Raw genomic sequence first — 22,859 nt, 5'->3', positions numbered from 1 at the left:
TTGAATCATGGGGATGGTTTCTCCCATCCTGTTCTCACCATAATGAGTTAGTTCTCACAAGATCTGATGGTTTTAAAAGGGGCCTCCCCCTTCACTGGGTATGCATTCATTCTCCTTCCTGCCACCCTGTGAAGAAGGACATATTTTCTTCCCCTTCCATCATTACCATGAGTTTCCTGAGGCCTCCCCAGCCATGCTGAACTGTGAGTCAATTAAACCTCTTTCTTTTATAAATTACCCGGTCTCAGATAGAATCTTTGCAGCAATGTGAGAACAGAGTAATCTAATACTCCTCTGCATCTTTCTCTTTTCATTCAATAAGAGCCAGTAAAAAATCTCACCACCTCTTCTGCAATAGCTACTTATTCATTCTTTTAAATAAGTGCATAGTATTTCCATGGTGTGAATATATCATAATTCATTCAGCCATTGCCCTATTTAGGGTATTCAATTTATTTCTAGTTTTTCACAACTACAAATAATGTTGTAAAAATCATTTTTATACACATATTTGTGAACCAAAGGTTTTATTTGTATAAGATAGACTCCCAGGAGTCAAATTTTAGGGTCTAAGGTGTATATTTACCTTTGATAGATAATGCCTGATAGCTTTCCCAAAGAGCTACAATACTTCACATTCCACCTTAAAAGGTACTGTAGCTCTCATTAATTTCTGTGACTATTACAGGTATAAAGTTATAGTCTATTGTTATTTTAATTTTCACTTTCCAGATTACTAAGCATTGTTTCCAATGTTTCTTGGCCATTTGGTCTTGATCTTCAGTAAATTATCTACAAATGTGCTTTGCCCTATTTTCTATTGGATCAAATGCCATTTTCTCAGGATTTTGTAAGAGTTTTATGGCAAACATGGAGTTGCCACACCCAGACCCTGCTACGATAAAGGACTCAGTCACCAGCTGCGAGGAGTAAGATTCACTGACAGCCTGCAGCTATTCACTTATTCAGGGTCCACCTCAAATTTGAACCAAGATCATAAAGGTCTTCTTCAGGTAGCCCATGGCCAATGAATGAGTGAGGCAGTGATAGCTGAGGGCGTGCCCTTCTCCATTTCCACCATCACAGGACTCCACCAACAGACATCCTTGCTCCTCCACAGCTCCCACTTGGCTGGCTGAGTCAGCTTGTAACAGAATTGATGGCACCACCTGCTCCTCCCTTTTCCCCCAAATATTTTACTCCCCAATAAACCTTTTGCACCCCTAACTCCATATGCTTCCCAGAGAACTCAATCAGCACATTGTAAATATTATCCTTATTATGTCATCTACATTAATAGTTATCTAGAATAATCCTTTATTGACTTTATGGAAACTTTTGCCTACACATTATATTAATTTTCACAGAATCAAAAAATGTCTATCAGTTCGATTATAATTTTTGAGTCTCCATTGTTGATTAAGATGCAGTTTTCCACCCCTAGATTGTACATGTAAATCCTACCTTTTTCTGCAAGATTTTTATTGCTTTTTGAAACTATGTATTTGGTCTGTTTATAATTTATTTCTAAATTTGGTTTTTATATTTATATAAGTGTTAATGAGTGTGTATAAGTGTCAAATAAATTTTTAAAAATAAGATGGGGGTCTATTTTTATTTTCTTCCAGATGAATGTCTATTTGTGCCAACACTATTAAATAATCCTATTGTCTCCTCACTGAATAGAATTATCCTTCTTGTCATATATCACATTTCTACATGTACTTCAATCTACTTTTGGATTGTCCTGATTCCCATCCAATACCAATTAAGTTGATTACAGTGACCATGTTTTATGTTCTAATATCCATCTTCCCTCTATATTGTAGATAGAGGGATTTCTGTAAAGTACATATCTGACTTCCCACTATTAAGCTTTATTGGCTTCCCAGTGCCAGCTGAATAGAGTCCAGGCTCTTTGGCACACATGGCCATGGCTCCTATCTACATCCCTGGAATCCTCTCTGACTACACCACTTCTCTTCTTTCACACTCTAGGACTATTAGGCTACTTGAAATCCACTGAATACTAAATGCATTTCATGCTTTCACCTCTTAGTTATATGAAATCCCTTTCCCACATCTCTTCCTTGAGCTAACCATCACTCCTTCAAAATTCATTTCAGACATTGTCTTTTCCAGAAAATGTTTCCAAAACCCTCAAGTTACCATTTATTCTCCATTAATACCTTTTATACCTAGTGTACTATATTTACATCTTTTTAAGTGTGTATTTCCTCCACCTTCTAGAACAAAAGAAAAAAAAAAGCAGATCTTGAGGACCATGCTCTTCTGTAGGAGTTTCCACACATTGTGTTTGCAAATTCTTGTTGGTTTTTGAAGATGCCCATCATTTACTATGTCTCTATATTGGTATTTATGCACATTATAAAACATACACCAAAGAGTTTTAAGAAGATGAAGCAAGTATTACTTTAAAATGTTTTGCTAATGGTGATGGCTTTATACCACCATTAGCTAATATCTTAAGACACAATATCCATTTAGGGCCTTCTGTTGCTTACGGAAGAGGGTGTACATCCACATACTAAAAAGTCAATTTTGGGGAGCTGACTTCTTATAAGATATATTGTCATTGTTTTTACTTCGTGATGTGGCTGAGGACGTGCTTGTAGTAAGAATAGAAGAAGGATACGCTCTGTAATTTTTGAAATGTTCACTAGAATTATCTTTGATTTATGTTCTCTGGAATATTTAAGCCATGCATCCATCTTGAGTTAGTTTAATTCAAACTAACACAACATAATTTAAAATTCATTTAGCTGGGCTAATGGACCAGGCAATGAGTTGGAGCTGTCAAGTTCTCCATGTTCTAGAACTCCCAATCTTCCCTCAAAATACTTTTACTCATATATGGACCAAGTAAGGGTAAGAGTGGAATCTACATATCAAACATTAGCAAAGCTTGATTTACTTCTTATCAATTTGGATAAACAAAAATATGAGCTCTAATGTTTTATTCCCATATCCCTGGGGTACTACTGCTCTACCTCAATAGTTTAAGAAAAAATATTGAATGCCTGTTATGTGTCATTATAGAGTTAAGTTCACAGTGTACAAAAATGAATAAGACCTGACACACATCTCTAATCATCAAAGAAATGCAAATTAAAACTGCAATGAGGTATCACCTCACACCTGTTATAAGGCTATCATCAAAAAGGTGAAAGATAATAAGCGTTGGTGAGGATATGGAGAAAAGGGAAGCCTAGTTGGTGGAAATGTAAATTTATACGGTCATTTTGAAAAACAGTACAGAGGTTCCTCAAAAAACTAAAAATAGAATTACCATATGATCCAGCAATCCCAGTTCTGGCTATACATTCAAAGAAACTGAAATAAGTATGTCAAAGAGATATCTGCATTCCCATGTTCACTGCAACATTATCCACAAAAGCCAAGATATAGAAGCAATCTAAGTGTCCATCAACAGATAAATGGGTAAAGAAAATGTGGTATATGTACACAATGGAATACTGTTCAGCCTTTAAAAAGGAAATCTTGTCATTTGCAACAATATAGATGAACCTGGAGGACAATATGTTAAGTGAAATAACCCAGGCACAGAAAGACAAATACTGCATGATCTCACTTACATAGAGAATCTAAAAAAGTCAAACTCATAGAAACAGAAAAAGGGAAGACATTGGTCAAAGGGTACAAAATTTTACTTAGAATGAATAAGTTTTACTGATACATTTCAAAATTGCTAAAAGAGTAGATTTTAAATGTTCTCGCCACAAGAAAAATGATAAGCAGATGAGATGATGGATATGTTAATTCGCTTGACTTAATTATTCCACAATATATACATATATCAAAATATCACATTGTACCACATAAATATATACAATTATGCATTTATAAAATATTTTTATTTGTCAATTAAAAAAAAGAACTACAGAACATCAGAGCTATTAAAGGACCAATCAGTGAGATTTTTAGATTTGCCTACCACCAGGCTGGCAGAAGCTTCCAAGAGTGAGAACTTACAGTGTGCCAATGAAAAGGAATCTGTACTCTCATAAATTGCTAATGGGAAAATCAATCAGGAGAAATCAATTAAAATTTAGAATCCACATATCCATTGAGGGGGAAAGGAACAAAGAAAAAGGTTATCTGGCAATAATCAATTGTTCTTCACTCTTAATCCAGAAGGATGTCATAGTGGTCTAGAAGGACAGCTGTGTTATAGCCATGAGCTAGCCTGTCTAAAGTACCAAGAAGTCTCCTAGTTTATATCTTAATGAAAAAAAAAGCCACCTCTTACTAATCATCACAATTAAAACTCCTTTACAGTTAAACATGTCCAAATTCACTTCTGGGAGTTAAGGACAAGAAAGTATCTGATCTCATTCTACTGATAAGGATTAGAGGACAGTCCAGCTGGTGAGCCTCTTAATGGTCCAAGTGTCTAAAGTAAGAATCAAATGGTGGGGACTTAGATAAAGTGTAGTATGGGGTGAGGCTTATGTGTTCATTTATTCCCTTATTCTACAAATATTTTTTGAGTTCATACTTTATGCTACGCAGTAGGTTCTATATTGTATGTTCTTGTATCTAAGTAGTGCTCATAGTAAACAGCATAAGCAAATAAATGAACTAATTTTTACCAAAAAAAATCCAATAAATCAAATATTGTTCTAGTCTTCATCTCTGTAACACCCTCTCCAAGTCTAAGTGTTGTGTTCCCTGTAGGAGAAAAGAAGATCTGAGCTGTCCTCTTTGCTTCCTTAAGGCATTTTTTTAAACTCTATCCCTCACCTCTCCTATTTCAAACATCCAACTGTTACAGAGAAAAAGAAAGCACCTAAAATCCTCCAAAATGAAACAATAAGTTAATAGATCTGGAAACAAGAAAAAAAAATAAAATGGAAACAGAGGCATCTTCTAAACATGTCTTTTCATGTTGTTTTATCTACCAAGTTAAATCACTCCTGGTCTGGGCTATCTCTGTACCTGGCAACTCTTCTACTGCCATGCTTAGCACGATGAATGTATAAACTTTTTACTTACTTAGCTGCTTCTTGCACTAGGCCACAGGCTGCTTAGCTGCTTCTTGCACTAGATCACAGGCTGCCACTAGGTCTTGCTACCAGAGCAAGAACTAGGCCTTAATCATTGCTGTATCCCATGCCATAGCATAAAGCCTGCCCACAGGAGGCACAAAATAGTTATCCACATCTATAAATTAGAGAATGCATCCAAAGGGTTATCAAGAAAATGAGAGCCAGAAGTAGATATTAGGAGCTAGAATCTGAAGTTAGAAAACTCAAGACGCAAGAAGGGAAGAACTGTCAACTAGGAAAGGCAAGAAAGAAGGGTAGGTTTGGGTAAATCCCTGAAACAAAGACTATGTTCTGAACAGATTGTGCGAAGAAAAAAGATGAGAAACATTGGGAAGCTGGTAGAAAACTTAAGAAAATGGGATGTTTAGGTTTGCAATTTGTAATGTGCTATACTTTTATGTTTATCTTGGTAAACAGAATCTCTCATACAGTGAAACCAGATTTCTGAATGAGCCTCACCAATCCCTCTCCATCATCACCCATGCCCAACAGTCTCAATTCCTCACTGGTATCTCTTTAACCTTTTCCCAGTGTTTGATTCTCACTCCTGTCACCTTTGTTCAGGTCCCCATTATTTTTCACTTGAATTGTTTTCTCCTCCAAATTCAATTATCTGTTTCCAGTCTGTACCCCTCAAAAACTCTTCTCTGATATGAAAATATCTTCCTAAAATTTGGCTCTGATTATACTACTTTCTGGTTCAATCATCTTCAATGGTCCCTATTTACAAAGGTCTCCAGAATAAAATTCTCTTTATTGCCATAGTATAAGTAACATGACAAAGTGCACTGAGCCCGAACATAAATCATGCTACTATAAAGACACATGCATACGTATGTTTATTGTAGCACTATTCACAATAGCAAAGACTTGGAACCAACCCAAATGTCCATCAATGATAGACTGGATTAAGAAAATGTGACACATATACACCATGGAATGGCCCATAAAAAAGGATGAGTTCATGTCCTTTGCAGGGACATGGATGCAGCTGGAAACCATCATTCTGAGCAAACTGTCACAAGGACAGAAAACAAAACACCACATGTTCTCACTCACAGGTGGTAACTGAACAATGAGAACACTTGGACACAGGGTGCGAAACATCACACCCCAGTGCCTGTTGTTGGGTGGGGGGCTGGTGTGGGGGGATAGCATTAGGAGAAATACCTAATGTAAATGACGAATTAATGGGTGCAGCAAACCAACATGGTACATGTATACCTATGTAATAAACCTGCACATTGTTCACATGTACCCTAGAACTTAAATATAATTTTAAAAAAGGAACAAAGTTTTGAAAACGACATCCACCACTTACTAGCAATGTGACCACGAGAGTCACTTTTACCCCTCTAAGACTCAGGTTTCCAATGAGAGAGAGAAAAAGAGAGACTAAGAAAAAGAGAGAACTAAGACTTAAAAAGAATGTGGCTAGCCCAGCGTTAGGTACATGATACAGGCTCAGTATCTTTCCCTCAATTTTTCTGCTCAGACCAGCATTCCAGCCTTAACGATGCCCTTACCCAGCCCTGGACATTGTGCTCTATGATGCTATCCTCTGTTCTCCCACAGACCGTTGATCATTGTTCATATATCACTCATCTTGTTATGCCTGTATTTTATTTTCTTATAAGCGTATTTATATTATACTATTTGGAGTAATTAGTTTTTTCTATCCTTCTAGATTTAAAATGCTTTGAGAACAGAGGTTTGACCTTGTTCATCAAGCTTGTCCAACTGGTGGCCCGTGGGCCACATTTGAATGCGGCCCAACGCAAATTCGTAAACTTTCTTAAAACATTATGAGATTTTGTGATTTATTTTTTTAGCTCATAAGCTATCGTTAGTGTTTATGTATTTTATGTGTGGCCCAAGACAATTCTTCTTCCAATGTAGCCCAGGGAAGCCAAAAGATTGGACACCCCTGTTCTTCATCTTCATATCTCCCATATTATATTCCATTATGTACTGCACAGAATAGGAACTCTGTTAAGTGTCTACTAAATTGGGGTGCATTGCATAATTTTATGTGGTTTATCCAAGTTTTAAAGCTGAACTTTCCTTTTGGTGTAAGAATTAATAGTAAGAGGCAGAACAGAGAACTGCCATACTGAAAATAAAGTATATCCCCTCTAGTACCCAACACCAGCCTTGAAATACAGTTAATGTTCCCTAAATTATGTAAATTTTTGTCAGATTAAACACCTACTGCGCTGAATACATTTTTTAAGAGAATGTAGTTCTTGAAAATAAGTGTTTTTAGTCAAAAAAGATTTGGGAAAGAGAGGATAGTAACATCTACCCAAATCCATCAACAGTCCTAGGAAAAAAAATGCCCAAAGAAGATTAGTTCTACTGGTATTGAACAGTAAGATTACTATGCTTTAGAATATGAGTTTTCATCTAAATAGGTTTGTATTCTCGATTTCCACAGACTTAAACCTGACAAAATGAGCTTAAATTGCATGCAGAAATGTATAATGACTTTAGGGATTCTTCGGGTAAGATAAACAAAAATTGTTTCCCATTTTATTTTGGGTAAAATAATATGAAGAGCTAATCTTTGAATAAATCAAAAATTAATATAGTCACTCTCTTTTTAATTCTATATCTTGAAGGCAAAGTAACCCAAAGTCAAACTTTTATAGTAGTGTGTACAATAGTTATTACTGGTGTAACTTTTAACCGTTGTTACTGCTGATTCTTTAAAAATATATGACAAAATGGTTATGATCAAGAACTGTGGGTGGGGGGGAGACGAGGGTTAAACCTCCTACAGCTTTAGATCTTGACCAAATTACTTATCCTTCAAATCTCTGCTTCATCACGTACTATGACGATAATTGGAGCATCTATCTGAAAGGTTGCTGTGAGCATGAAAAGATTAAATGATACTGATCATAAAGCATTGTGCCTGAAACAAAGTGAGTACTTGACAAATGGCAGCTATAATAATGATAATCATTACTATAAGTTTATCCAGTTGTAATCATTTTAGCTACCTACTAGAAATACGTATTCTTTACAAAGCAGTCTTCTTTCAGCCAGGCGTGGTGTTGTGGGCCTGCCTGTGGTCCCAGTTACCCAGAAGGCTGAGATGGGAGGATCGCTTGAGCCCAGGAGGTCGAGAATTCAGTGAGCGTGATCGCACCACCGGACTCCAGCCTGAGCGACAGAGTGAGCCTTCGTGTCTAAATAATTAGTTAACTGGACGGGCGCGGCGGCTCACGCCTGTAATCCCAACAATTTGAGAGGCTAAGACAGGCAGATCACTTGAAGTCAGGAGTTCAAGCCTGGCCAACATGGTGAAACCCCGTCTCTACTAAAAATACAAAAATTAGCCGTGGCGCCTGTAATCCCAGCTACTCGGGAGGCTGAGACAAGGAGAATCGCTTGAATCCGGGAGGCGGAGGTTGCAGTGAGCCGAGATCGCGCCACCGCACTCCAGCCTGGGCGACAGTGCGAGACTCCGTCTCAAAAATAAAAATAATTAGTAAATTAATTCATTAATTTAAAAAAAAGCGCAATCTTCTTCCAAAGGCGATCCCAAGGCTGTTGGAGGCTGGAGCCGCTAAGTCGCCCCCTACCGCGCGGGTGGCTTCGTCCCGGACCCCTCCAGAGGCTGTGCCACTCACTGCTGGAGGTGCTCAGCGGAGCCGGGACCCGCTTGGGGCGCCATCCGGGGCGAGCACCGGAGCCCGACTGGGCTGAATGGCAGGTCCTGACCAAGCCACCCGCGCGGCCCCGCCCGCCTGGCGGGATGAGTGACGGCGGCAACAGGTGCAGAGCGGCGTCCGCGGTTTCTCGGGAGCCCCCGAGTTTTGCGCGTCAGGCCCCGAGAGTCAGAGTTTGACTCTAGAACCTTCTTCGCTTTACACCAGTCTTCGGAAGTCGCCCGTCAACCGGCTTCTTCCACCTCAGTAAAGCCTTAAGGTCACCTCAACCTCTCGAAACCCACCAGTCCCAGAGGCCGAATCTTCTCAAGTGGAGGAGAGGGGAAGGCGTGCATGGAGCTTTGCCTGACCGCTCGCTCTCTCCTCCCCAGCCGTCTGAGAGAAGGCGAGAGGGGTCCCAGAACCGAGCCCTCGCTCCGCACGCCCCACGCCCGCCCCGCTGTGCCGTGCGCTCTGCCCCTGAGACGCCCCGGCTCGGAGTCCCAGGGCCACAGCGGAAACTCGCCCGCCCGCGCCCCTCTCCGGCTTGCGGCGCCCGCCCGCACCGCCACCTGCCACCCGAGGCGACGCAGTCCGCTTCTCCCCACCCGCCAGGTGGCAGGTTCAGGGCCCGGGTCCGAGCCTGCTCCCCTGCAGCTGCCACCGCCATCCTCGCCGCCAGGGGGCGAGAGTCCCAGGCAGGACAAGCAGCGCTGCTGCCTTGGCGTGAAGGTGGTTTCAAACTTTAGGCTTCTCTTCCCTACCCCGCGTCTCTGAAGAGCAGAGAGGAAGATGGAAACCGAGTCCGGGCCGGTGAGTACAGCGATCAGGGCCCCAGGGCGCGGGGTAGCGGGGAGAAGGAGCAGCGTGGAGCCTGTCCCTGAGGGCCTGGAGGGCGAGGTGAAGGCCCCAAACGCTCGCTATCTGGTTGGGAAGAAACGTGGCCAGGTGCCCCATCGACCGCTGCCAGGAGCCGCCCGCCCGCAGACCTCGTCTGGCTGTGTCATGGGGGTCAGGAAGGCGCCGCCACGGGGCCTGGACTGGGTGTAGACGGGCCAGGGTCCCCCAGGCATGGATGTTTCGGGAAGCGGCGGGCAGCCAGACACCCAGCGGAGTCCGAGCAGATAAACCGCTTTCCCGCCGAAATTGGGCTAGGCAGCGTCTTTGACGCTCCCTCCGGCCGAACTCGACCCAGCCGCCCAAGGCGAGGAGTTCCCAGGGCGGTCGACGCCTCCACTCCCCGACTGGTCAGCGAGGACCGGAAGGTCTGAGAGACCTGGCAGGGGCCCGCCTGTGGCCCAGGCGGGACCCGGACACTCTAGCACTGGCTGTGCACCCAAGCCAGTCAGTGCGGACTTGGGAAAGTGAAGGAGGTCGGCCCGCACAGGCCCGAGGCGCAGCGGCAACGTGCCGTCCCGCCCCGCCCCGTCCCGCCGCCAGCAGCCAATCAGGGAGCGCCGCGCGAGAGTGGGGACCAGCTGCGCACGAGGCCAGCGGCGGGGTCGCTGCCGTTGAGGGTTCCCGCCACTGCTGCTGGCGGATTTGTGGGGCAAAATTTCTCGCTGGCTAGCCTTCTTTTCCCTCCCGCACTTTGGTGGGGAGGGGGTGGATCCTCGTTTCGGTGCCCAAGTTCACGATGACCCGAGAGAACTCGAGGAAGTTGTCGCCGCGGCCATTTCCCCCAGTGCCGCAACTTGCTGGCCTTGGAGGGGGAGGAGCGCCGAGGCAGTGACTGCGACGGTTAGCCCGCCCGTTCCTGCTGTCTTCGTTTGCAAAATAGATGCTAGATCTCGAGGTTGATTCTCAAGGGGAGGAGCCAGTGAGGGCACATTGCTTTGGAGGAGAAGTTTAATAAACTCTCTAGTGCTGGAAGTTTTAGCAAGCGGAGGAGCCTTCAAACCTGACAACAGTCCCCGTCTAGGTGTTTCCGTAACGCGTGCGGAATTATTGCTAGTGGAATTTCAGGCTTTCTTTGTTGTTTAACTCAATGCATCGCTAATTGTTTATAATGAACTTAGATGTTGCCTCCACCTGAGCCTTGCTATTGCTAACATTAAAATATTTTGTAGGCCTGGCGCGATGGCTCACGCCTGTAATCCCAGCACTTTGGGAGGCCAAGGTGGGCGGATCACGAGGTCAGGAGATCGAGACCATCCTGGCCAACGTGGTGAAAACCCGTCTCTACTAATACAAAAAAATTAGCTGGGCGTGGTGGTGCGCGCCTGTAGTCTCAGCTACTCGGGAGGCTGAGGCAGGAGAATCTCTTGAACCGGGGAGGTGGAGGTTGCAGTGAGCCGAAATCATGCCACTGCACTCCAGCCTGGCGACAGAGCGAGACTCTGTCTCAAATATATACATACATATATATAATATATATATATTAGACTGCTATTATACTGTATTCTTTAGCCTTCAGCCTATTTGGCATATCGTGAGCAGGTCTCTCCTGAAGAAATGATTCACTTTTAGTCATTCAACAGATATTTCTTGAGCACCTGCTGTGTACTGTCAGTACTTTAGATGCTGCCGTGAAAAAAGCAAAACTTCTGCCCTAGTGCATTACATAATAGTGGAGACAGATAACACACTGTATCGTGTGTTAGAAAATGATGAGGGAGAAAACTTAAGCAGAGCGAGCCCACAATAGAGCCTTAGAGAGTGGAGGAGAATGAAGTGAGTTGAGTGTGAAAGGTTGTTTTTCTTTTCTCAGGGAGTATCCTTTAGTTTCTCGAGATTGGAAATAAAGCACTGTTTACTTCCGTTCATTTCATCCTTCTCTCAATGAAATATAATGGGGTTTGTCTTTTACTTAAACTTGCGAACAAATTAGTACATCTTATTTTCAATAAGAGAATTTCATGAAGAATTTTTCTTAATTTAGCAAATAGGTAATTTTGACACTATAAACAAATGGGCAGAAAGACAAGATGACATCTACTAGAACTGTTATATTATCTCTAGCAATACAAAATCCATAGTTGAAAAATACTAAGCATTCCCGAATTACCCATTCTGAGCATTATATCCTACTGAGCAAAGTGACTGAAGTCACAAATAACCTCCAAGTGCCCAGAGATAAAGCTGTTAAGATTAGATTCCCAGTTTCTTTCATTGGAAACTACAACATAGTAATTATTAAATGTGGTGGCTTTTCTGTGTTTTAAAAGAAGTATTTACATATTCCCTTATTAGGAGTACGTACTTCCTTAAGGCTGGATGGGGAAGAGAGCCCATAAGGTCCAGCTCAGTTGCCACTCCTGCCCTAGTCATTTCTCTGTACATCTTGCAAAGATTAATTTAGGGATTGTGATTGTATTGGCCAGAGAAGAAAGAGCAGAACAAATTTGAAAAAGAGCAACTCTATTACCTGAGCTGGAAATTCATTTTCATGAGTTTGTTTCTCAGAGAATTGGAATTATGAACTTCAAACTTTTGTTATTTTGTTTTTCTTTCTTTTTGAGATGGGGTCTTTCTTTGTTGCCCAGGCTGGTCTTGAACTCCTGATCTCAAGCAATTCTCCTGCCTCAGCCTCCCAAGCAGCTGGGATTACAGGCACAAGCCACAACACCCAGTTTACTTCAAGTTTTTTGAAGCACACATTTAAGATATTATGGGGTTTGTCTTTAGGATATTATGGGGTTTGTCTCAGAAGTGTGTTTAGTGTTTCCAGATGGAAAATAATTCACCAGTTCTTGAATTGGTTTCTCTTCAACGTGATTCTCAAGTCTTGGGTTTTTTTTCAGTTATACCTTAAAAGTCTATTATCTTACCATTCTGCAAAGGCTTATACATTTATATATATTTATTAAAATTTAAATTAGGTCCTCTAACTTAGAATTGTGAACATGTGGATATGTACTGAGCTAATTCTTTGGAATAAACATTTATGAGCTACGAGTATATAATTTTTTAACAAAATCAGTCCAATCTTCAAATTGACAAGTGCATTTGAAATTTTGACTTTCAGGCTGAAAATGGTGAATGTGAATGTTAGAGTTTATTAACTTGTCGAAGACCATTAGTTAAAGACCACCAGGAACACATGCGTCATTTAGTAAAGTTGGGTCTGTTAACTGTTCAAACGAGGGAAAACATAAACCATGGGGCCCCTCAATCAGAAGGTGTTAGAACTTACAGGATACAGGCTTGTGTTGAGCAGTTTTTAGAGAGGGTTTAAGGAAGCAGGGCTTTACTCTGGAATGTGTAGCATCAGGAAATGGTAGTAACTCTATGATTGGATGTGTTAACTTTTATCTAAAAGGAAAGAAAAATGGATCGAGGCTAAAACTATAGCTGATAAAGAAGGAGCAGTCACTCATATCAGCCAGAATGGAGGATTGTCTGGTTATTCTTGTGGTTTGGGAAATGCCTTTGTTTTTGTCAGCATTCAAACATGATTATGGAGTGGTCTTGTTTTTCATCTTGATCCATCAGAGTCACAGAGTGACTTTGTCTGTTGTTGGTGTTCTGTTAACAAGAGAACACCACAGCCTAGCTGTGAGTGCCAGGCCAACTCCTAACAACACCAGGGCCTAGTTGATTGTGTCAGGCTGGGACTGTTTTTCTCTTTCTCAAACATCTTTATGAGTCTAATATTCCCCTTAATAATTAAGTAATAGGTTTGATAATAATATAAGCATTTTAAGTAATATGTTTAATGTTTAAAATCTCTATAGTGGAGTAGATTCTGTGTTTCCTAGTTCTGTTGCCTTAAAAAGCTCTTAGCTCTAATTATAATTTTTATAATATTAAAAGTAAAGCCTAGAATACTATATTTTGCCTAAATGACTTTTCTTTTTGAAAGATATATGTTTTTGGTCTGCATCAAAAGCAGACTGCATTATACCCAGTGCAGAAAGTGTAAAAGAATTTTATTTTACAGCAAACATCAAACCAGATGCAAACAGATTCATTATCTCCATCCCCTAATCCTGTGTCACCTGTGCCTTTGAATAACCCAACAAGTGCCCCAAGATATGGAACAGTGATCCCTAATCGCATCTTTGTAGGAGGAATTGACTTTAAGGTACCTATTTATGCATGCAGTAAAGTGTATTTTTTCGTTAGAAGTCTTTATTTCTCAGAAACTTTTTCTTTGTGCAACTATAAAATAATAACATATTTGCATAATGATTAACAGATTTCAAATTATCTTATTATAAAGAATCTTTTCAACCAGCATGTAGGTTACATAAAGCATTAAAAACTGTTCAACGTCAGATATAAAGAAATTGATCCTCACTGACTTGCTGTAGGCTCCTAGCCACATAGTGACAGAGTGAGACTAGAAGCCTAGTTTTCTGTCTCATAGCTCCATACTCTTCCATACCAGAACTAATTATACTTTCTTGCCTAATATTCTGATAGCCAAAATAATCGATTATTATAATTTTCAAAAGAGACTCCATTTTTTAAAAACTTAGTTTTATGAAATACTACTTCTTTACCCCAACTCTTATCTCAGATTCCTGAGCAAACTCCTAGGCATCTATTCTTTGCAAAGCACTTTCTATGTTAGAATTTAGGATTTGATCACCAAAAAAGTCCTGTGTCGTTGTCAGAATAAAGCATCTTAAAAGTAATATATTTAAGCAGAAAAAAAAATAACTATTTGGTACTAGGCTTAGTACCTGGGTGCCGAAATAATCTGTACAGCAAACCCCCATGATGAGTTTATAACAAATCTGCACGTGTACCCTGAACCTAAAATGAAAGTTTTTTAAAAAGTAATATATTTACATCATGTAATCAGCCATTCCACTGTTTCAAGGAAGCATAGTTCATGAGATGATGTGCAGTGCCCCCCAGCCCGCACAGGGGTGGTAACAGTAAACACCTACAAGAAAGGCATGCATAGATATTTTAAGTGGAATACTCTGACTTTCAAATGGATATATAGAAGTATTTCCAAGCTTCTATTTTACATGTTAGAAATTATAGGGAGAGTTATCATTTTCAACAAAAAAAAAACCTTCCTTATGCCATTAGGTGTGATATTTGACATTTATAACTCTCTATTTCCATATAATCAATCTGTTACAATTTGGGTGGAATTTCTTTTTTCCTGCACCAGAGAAATGTTACACTTAGTGTATTTGCCAAAACAATGAGTCTTAAACAAGTATATGATTGTTTCACTAAAAATAAAGTGAGAAAAATTATTTCTTATAAAATATTTATTTTTAAAAAGATTTTCTTTATCTGTAGAAAATACTGATGGCTGGCAGAAATGTTCAATTTGGGAATTCATTTATATTACAATAGCTTAGCATGTTTTTAAAAATAAGTTATCAATAAATATAAACATTTGTATGGCCAAGTTATTTTAGGTTACTGAAGCCCATCAGCTACAGCATGCACTTTGGAGACAGTTGTTATAATGCAGCCATAGCTTTAAGATAATTTCTAAGGCCTCCTCTTGTATACTTATACCTTTTTCAAAACCACAGATAAAGGCCAGCAAGGAAATCATTTACTTTGATAGCAAGTAGTCACAGACTTTTTAACCTTTCATTTTTATAAGCAAACAGATTATCCCTCTTAATGCTTACTTTTCTTGACTGTCTCTTTGTCACTGAAGAAGTGGAGCTACAAAATTGAGCTAGTGATTATTCTACCAGAGAATAGTTGGAATTAATTTGTATTCAAATATCTAGTAACAATTCTTATTCTAGCATTGATTTCATTTTCTGTTAACTGAAATAAAAGGCATTCAGTTTTTCTTAGATCGAATCAGTATTTGTCATTATCCAGCTTAGCAGGCTTTATCTTACCAACTAAAAACCAATAGTGTATGTAAGTAGTGAGGTGGCAGTTGAACTCAAAAGGCATAGCTCTGCACTAAAGCATGTCTTTTTGCAGTGTATATAAAGAAATTTTTTTCTAGAGAAAAGTTACTCTCGTAGACAGTTACAGCTAAACCAGAAAATGAAATTGCAATGAATTTAGTGTCAGTATTCTGAGAAAAGGTGATATGAGTCTATTATCAGACTATTTCAATTAAAAAAACAGACATGCCAAAAACCATCTTTGTAGACACCTTGTATGCTTTAAATCTAATTATGATTCCAATTTTTATTTTACTATCAAAATGTCTGAATTTAGCTGAAATGTATATTGAGTACAGATAAGGAATCTAATAACTTTAAATTTTATAATCACTCCATTGTTCTCACAGTTGAGTTCAAGCACTTTTGGAAATACATTCCTTTCCTAAAACTGACTTAGGAAAGGAGTTCCTGAGACTACTGATTAAAACAAAATGACTGGTGTAGGCCAGCACAACCTAGTTCCACTGCCATGACTATCTCTCAGCCACAAGAGCCAATAGTATTGTACCCTTACTATGGAAATAGCATTCCTAATCCAAATTGGTTTTTTAAAAACTGGACAGCTACAGAACAAGAATCATTTAAAGATTTCTTTAAATAGTGAGCTTTGTAGTTTTAAAATAATTCAGCTTACATTTTTATTGGCATATAGTAATTTAACAACATAGCTATTGCATAAAGCAAGGTATTTACCTTGATTTTAATCACCTAGTGGTTTATGCACTGTTTTGATGATGAGAGGCATTTTTCATGCATCTTATCTATAACTTTTTCTGTCTCCAGAGCAAGCATGAGAATTATTCATCTTTTATCAACTAAAAATGTTTTTTAATGTTTTCTTTTTATGCCATTAGACAAATGAAAGTGATTTAAGAAAATTTTTTTCCCAGTATGGGTCTGTGAAAGAAGTGAAGATTGTAAATGACAGAGCTGGAGTATCCAAAGGGTTAGTATCACTATAGATTGTCTATAGAATTAACAACTCTATTTTCATTGGATGACTAGGTTTTGTGTGCCAGTTTACTTTGGTTCCATTTTCCAACAGAGACCATCATGCCCTCTTCTTTCCTCCTACCTTTTGATTTCTCTGTGTGTGTGTGTGTGTGTGTGTGTGTGTGTGTGTGTGTGTGTATTTTGGAGGGAGGAGACACTGTAATATTTCTTAATTTGTTGAGAATTTATTCTTGCATGGGTGGAGGGACAATTCAGTGGTAGGCAGCAAGCACTTAATGTGAGTAGCAGATGTACATTAGCTGAGGAATGAGAAGCAAAAGGAATCAGATTCTTTTGGAATTGTATCCCTGCTTTAGGCCATAGAGAGCTTTATTTGAAAACAGCTGACACCAAGAAATGTCTGTAGGTTGTGCCTCAGAGACCTAATTAGGGGACCAGTATGAGAAATATAATTCTAGTGAGAATGATTTTTAATTGCCATATCAATTATAATGAAAATTGAGAAGAAAGCAATAGACTGTGTCTTTAAATGTGTATAGAGCTGTTTCGGTGGATTGCTATGTGTACAAAGCCGAATTTCAGAAAGGAAAAAGATAGTTTACATAGTACACTCACTTAAGGAGTTGGACTGCAAAGTTAAAAAAAATAGATAAGGCAGTAAAGTATTTATTTTCTTGAAAGAGAGGCAAGACATTTATAGGCATAAGAAAAGGGACCCATTGAGGTGGTATTGGTGAGAAACAATATTCGACAGATGGATACTCTGGAAGAGATGGGATTCTACAGAAAGGTTATTTTTAAACAGATGAGATACTTCCTCAGAATGCCAAACAATATTAAGGTGAAGTGAGATTTACCTCTTTTGTTTGACTAACAGAATTTGCTATGTTTTGGTAATACCATTTTTTAATCATTGAAAAACATACATGGAAATGTAAACTGTATTTTATGCCTTTTCCACTGGGTGGTGTGTGTGTTCTACCAAAAAAAAAGTGTAAAAATAATTCCTTAACTTTTTAATGTTTGGGCAAATAGATAAAGAGAAATTCCTTTGTTTAAAAGAAGAAACTTTGTATATGATCCAGTAATTATGAATTGAAGAAAATAGTGAAGATATTTAGCATTACTCAGAAGAGTTTCCTTAAGTTTTATCTAAATAGCAATTATGTTTTGAGAGATACACTTTTTCTTTCTTTTGTTACTTTTCTCTCTACCTATTTTGGCTTTTTGGACATGGAGCACATCATTTATGTGTATTTGTATCTTGAACATTATATGAATTAGGCTTGAAGTTAATTATGTATGAAAAACAGATGTGAAATCTGGGTTGTACATATTTTTAATAGATATTGTTTGGGAATATACTAATAATTACATTATCAGTTATATGTGCTAATAATAATAATTAAATAATACATTTACATTGTCATTCACCAATATAAGAAATTTTATTGTGTGAAATTTTAAATTTTTTAGTTATTTTTCTACTTTGATTTCTGTTAGCCAAACTTCTATTAGTTTAAAAGGAGATTATTGCTCTGGAATGAAGTTTATTGCATCCCAATTTTTAAGCCACAGCATGAATCTCTTGTGCTTTTCTTCCTTGCATACAGCTGAGAGCTGAAGCTGTTTCAAGATCTCAGGGGTTTTTTTTCTTTTAGTTCCCTGACTAAAAGTGACAGTGTTAAGCTGTGAACGAGTCTTCTAAGATTCCCATGCTAGTGCAGCATAGAAAGATGCCTACTCCTACAATGGCCGATTATTTAAAAACAAAATTTTAAAACATTTTAATATAATTAATATAACATTCTAAGAAAATGATTAATTAGTAATAATTAATGCATTTATTTAGGTATGGTTTCGTCACTTTTGAAACACAAGAAGATGCACAAAAAATTTTACAAGAGGTATGATCTTTTGGTGTATTTAACTTCATTTCTGGAACTTTTGTATTTGAAACTAATCTTTTCAGGGTTCAAATACAATAATCAATTGCTTTTTAAAAAAGGTTTGCATCTTAAGATTGGCATTGATCTCTAGGAAACTTAATCTGCAGAAGAGCAAATTCCAAAATCATTACGAGTATGGTTGTGAAACTGTAATATAATGTTTCGCTTTATTTACTTAAACTAAGAACTTGGGGATATATCTTTTGCAAAGTGTTAATAGCATTTTGAATGTTTAAAAAACACTACAAATGTGGATTCCAACAGTGAGGTTATCTGAGATGATTTCCTTCCTGTGAAAAATATTATATAAACTAAGAATATTCACAGAAAAAAGCCTATAGCCAGCAATTCAGTGTAATAACTTTAAGTTAAGGCAAATATAACATTTAACTTTTTTAGAAAAAAAGTAGAATTTGAATTGTATGTTATTAAAATCAAATACAGTCAAATCTTGTTATTCGTGGTAGTTATGTTATCTAACATTGCTAGGAACACTGAATTAGCAAATGCTGAACTCCTTCTAGGGGACATACAAGGTAATGTTTCCAAGAACCTCAGGTCACAATATTGTCATCAACCTATTAATATATAACCTTGTTTTATGTGTTTTTCCATTTAAAGGCATCATATATAACAGATTACTGGTTCATTAAAATTGAAGCCATGGCCAATAGCACTATAATTCATGCTTGAATTAAGCACATCTAATATATATATTCTCCATAAGGCCTATGACAGTCTTCTTGTGCTAACCAGCACTTCAACAATACACATGGGGGCCATTTTAAATAGCAAAATCACCAACAAAAAGCACAAAAATGGAGAAAACATGGCACTAAATAGAAAGCTCTCTCTTAGAGTATGAGCACTGGAACAAGAAGAAAGAATATCGCCTTATTTGACCTCAACTGGGAGCATGTGCATCAGGCTACTCAAATTTTCCACCACTCTGCACGTGTCCACTAATAACCTCAAAATTGCCACAAATATTAATTTTAGGATTACAAATAAATTTTAGCAAATAGGCAAATTCACAAATACAGAATCCATGAGTAATGAGGATTGACTGTATTACAAATGGGGAAAATGGGGAATTGCGGTCAGACCCAGATCTATTTCAGTCTGAAGACGGCTCTTTCCCACTATTCCTTGCCTCTTTGAAAGAATATTATAGTCTGAATTTTTGAAATGCTTTCTAACTAGTTTTTCCTTATTGATTTTATAAATAATAGTGCTAAAATAATAAACTAATTTCTTTTTTCTTTATTTTAGGCTGAAAAACTTAATTATAAGGATAAGAAGCTGAACATTGGTCCAGCAATAAGAAAACAACAAGTAGGGATCCCTCGTATGTATTGAGAACTAATGTATTTTTAAATATTTTTGCATGGTTCTTTTTTGAAATAGAAGACTTTCTATAGAACTTTATTAAAAGATCATGTTTCTTTCATCTAATACAGTTATTTTAGCAAAGTTGGTGGAAAAACTGAATATTTTTGCCACAAAATAATATATCTCATTTTTTTTGGCTGGGAAAAAATTTATGTACATAAAGATGCTTAAGTATATTCCATGTAGTTACATCATTAAAGGAAAAAATCTTTCGTGATGAAAATATCATTTAAAATAGCAAAAGTAATTAGAAGTAATTTAATAATTTAGACTTACTAATGAGAAAAAATTTAATTAGAAACTAATTTAAAATTAATCAGAGTAAAAATATTGAAAGTGAAAACATAGAACTAATATCAGAAACTCGCTGCATGCTGTGTACTGTAACCCAGCCAGGTGTGTCATAATTTTCAGGGGGACAATCCCTAAAGCTTTAGGAATTGGCTAAATTATGTATTTACCTTCCTCAAATTTCTCTAATGCTTTCAATTCTATTATTCTTTCCTCACTCTTTCTATTTATTAAGTTAGGCATCTTTATAGTTAACTTTTTACCTTTAATATTTATTAAAATTCCTAACAGTCTTTGGCTAGAAGGAGAAATGTGACGTAAAATTTATAACTAACTTATTTTCCCTTAGCCACATCCTAGTGTCTACGGGAATGTTTAAAACATTAGGTTATTATATATAATCTGTTAACAAATTAATAGATTGTATTCATTTGGACTGTTATGCTTTTGACTTAGAAATAATAGATATTTGGTTAATACAGTTGTCACAACTACAACAAAAAAGAGATTGATGTATATTAAGTTTAATTTTGACTTAGTGTTTGTTAATTTAGGAGACAATCAAAGTATCCTCAGTAGGTTAATACAAAATGGAATGCACTAAATATGGCAGAATGCTGAATATTTTCAGACTATTGTTGTTACTTGCAAAGGTTAAGCTAGAACATATAGTAACGGTCCTTTAGCCCATTATCACCAGCAATATGTACTAAATAGTAATGTTTATAGTATGATCTACCAGTTGCTGAAATAGAAAATAAATCAGCACTGTGCTGAATGCTTTCAAATATACAAATAGTTTTTTCAAAACTACTTAGTGCAAGGGTCAATGTTACGAGTTTTCATTTAATCTTCATAGAATCCCATGATGTATTGTTATCTCTATTTTTGTAAATAGAAAATTCAATCCCAGAAAGGTAAAGTCATTGTTTTAAAAATGTTTCTACTGAAATACTCCTAAAGGTAGAGGAGAGTTAATCTTGGCATGTTGTGGTTCCTAACCCACTGCAGCATACTGGAACTGCAAATTTTCTTTAAAGTCTCATGATTTATGTAAAAACATCATGTATAATTTGCATTCTGTTCCATAATATCATATTGTTTATTTGAATATAAAAATGTTTCCCAAAAACAATGGAATAAAACTGATTCTGTAGGAAGATTACTATGCTCAGCCTCTGCTTTTTCATATCTCCTGGTATACCATCCATCCCTTATCCAACTTTGAGAAGTACGGGATTAAATATCCTAATGGTGAGTGGTAGCACTAGCCTTCAAATGCAGGACTGTTTGACTCCAAAGTTCTTTTGACTTTTCTGCGAAGAAAAATAGGTGTTAAAAGTACATTTACAAATAAGGGATTCTTATCTTAGTTTTTTCTTAGATCTGTCATTTCTTTCCATCTCCATTACCAACACCCGAGTCCCAACTAACCACTTTGCTTACCTTAATTCCTGGAAAAACATCCTAAGTGGTCTCTCTGAATCCAATCTTTCTGCCTTCCAATCCATCATTCACAAGGCAGCCAGAGTGATCTTTCAAAAGTGCACCTCTTATTGTCTTATGCTCAGCTTATTTTGAGGTATTCTTCCCTTTTCTTTCCATGCTTTAGCCATGTAGCCTTCTTTCAGTTCCAGAACATACTATACTCCTGTTCTCGGAACCTAATATACTGTTTTCTTTACCTAGAGTGTTCTTTGCCATCCAATTCATTCTTTAGAGCTTAGCTGAAACATCATTTCAATTCAAATGTTCCATATATATGTATAGAGAGAGAGAGAAATTTTATATATGTTTTGTAGATATAATAATTGAAATGTTCAGTATCGTACCCTATAATGCCTCATGTATTTATCAAAATTGTATTTAATTAATTAATTGTGTAATCAACTAATGACTATCTTCCCTACCAGACCTAACTTCTTTGAGGATATAGACCATCTCATGTCTAATTTTTTATTTTTTGCTGTATCACTAGGGCCCTGTTCAATGCCTTGAAATAGTATGCACTGAAAATTTATTTATTTAGCAGGTAAAGCATGGTTCATTTTCTTTGAATAATGAACCATTGTCATTATCTTTGAATAATAGTGGAATATCTTTTGGGGGGAATCCATGGACCTCCAAAATTGTGTGTAAAATTGTGTTTGACTGTATATATATCTGAGGAAAAGGTCCCTGGTTTTCATCAAATTCTCAAAAGGATCTAATTAAGAACCATTAAAATAAATAATAACAATACTAGATCAAATGCAGTGAAAATATAAAAGCTGAGGAGCAATAGTATTATTTAAAGTGGTAGGCCCATGCTATTTGAAGTGTGGTTTGCAGACAGTGTCATTTCATTGGAAGCTGTCAAAATGCAAATTCTTAGGCCCTGTCCCAGATTTACTGACTCAAAATCTCTGAAGATAAGTCCCTGGAATTTGCATTTTAAAAAACAATTTAGGTGATTCTAATTTATGGGAAATTTTGAGAAGCACTGGTATAGGTGGAAGAAGAATTGTCAGTTTCACTAATTTATATAACCTTGCTGGTTAAGACCTAATCTAATTTGACTAATTTAACTTTTAAAGTCTCCTCAATTACAAAAAAATATATACATGTATATTATTTACTGTTTTTTGGTTTGTGGTGGGGGTTTATATAACTTGGCCCAGGAAAAGAGATGGGGACCCCAGACTAGCCACATGAAGA

The 22,859-nt window shown here is 37.6% G+C and overlaps 1 protein-coding gene across 8 annotated transcripts in view; it reads left to right on the top strand.

Moving 5' to 3' along the window:
* Nucleotides 1–8,722: 8,722 nt before the first annotated feature.
* Nucleotides 8,723–22,859, top strand: part of BOLL (boule homolog, RNA binding protein) — a 64,348-nt gene continuing 50,211 nt past the window's right edge. For 4 of the 8 annotated variants that reach the window (XM_054478386.2, XM_054478385.1, XM_054478387.1 and 1 more), the window contains exons 1-5: nucleotides 8,723–9,559; nucleotides 13,629–13,772; nucleotides 16,431–16,522; nucleotides 18,383–18,437; nucleotides 19,752–19,827. In XM_054478386.2, the coding sequence (XP_054334361.1) occupies nucleotides 9,539–9,559; nucleotides 13,629–13,772; nucleotides 16,431–16,522; nucleotides 18,383–18,437; nucleotides 19,752–19,827 (388 nt within the window). In that variant the 5' untranslated portion in view covers nucleotides 8,723–9,538. Of the gene's footprint in view, nucleotides 9,560–10,262; nucleotides 10,487–13,628; nucleotides 13,773–16,430; nucleotides 16,523–18,382; nucleotides 18,438–19,751; nucleotides 19,828–22,859 lie in introns of those variants that run through there. The other 4 variants (XM_054478388.1, XM_054478389.1, XM_054478392.1 and 1 more) reach the window with 3 other exon arrangements.

Source organism: Pongo pygmaeus, chromosome 11, assembly GCF_028885625.2.
Source record: "Pongo pygmaeus isolate AG05252 chromosome 11, NHGRI_mPonPyg2-v2.0_pri, whole genome shotgun sequence".
NCBI classification, from domain to species: Eukaryota; Metazoa; Chordata; class Mammalia; order Primates; family Hominidae; genus Pongo; species Pongo pygmaeus.
This window is presented reverse-complemented; position numbering and strand designations above follow the sequence as displayed.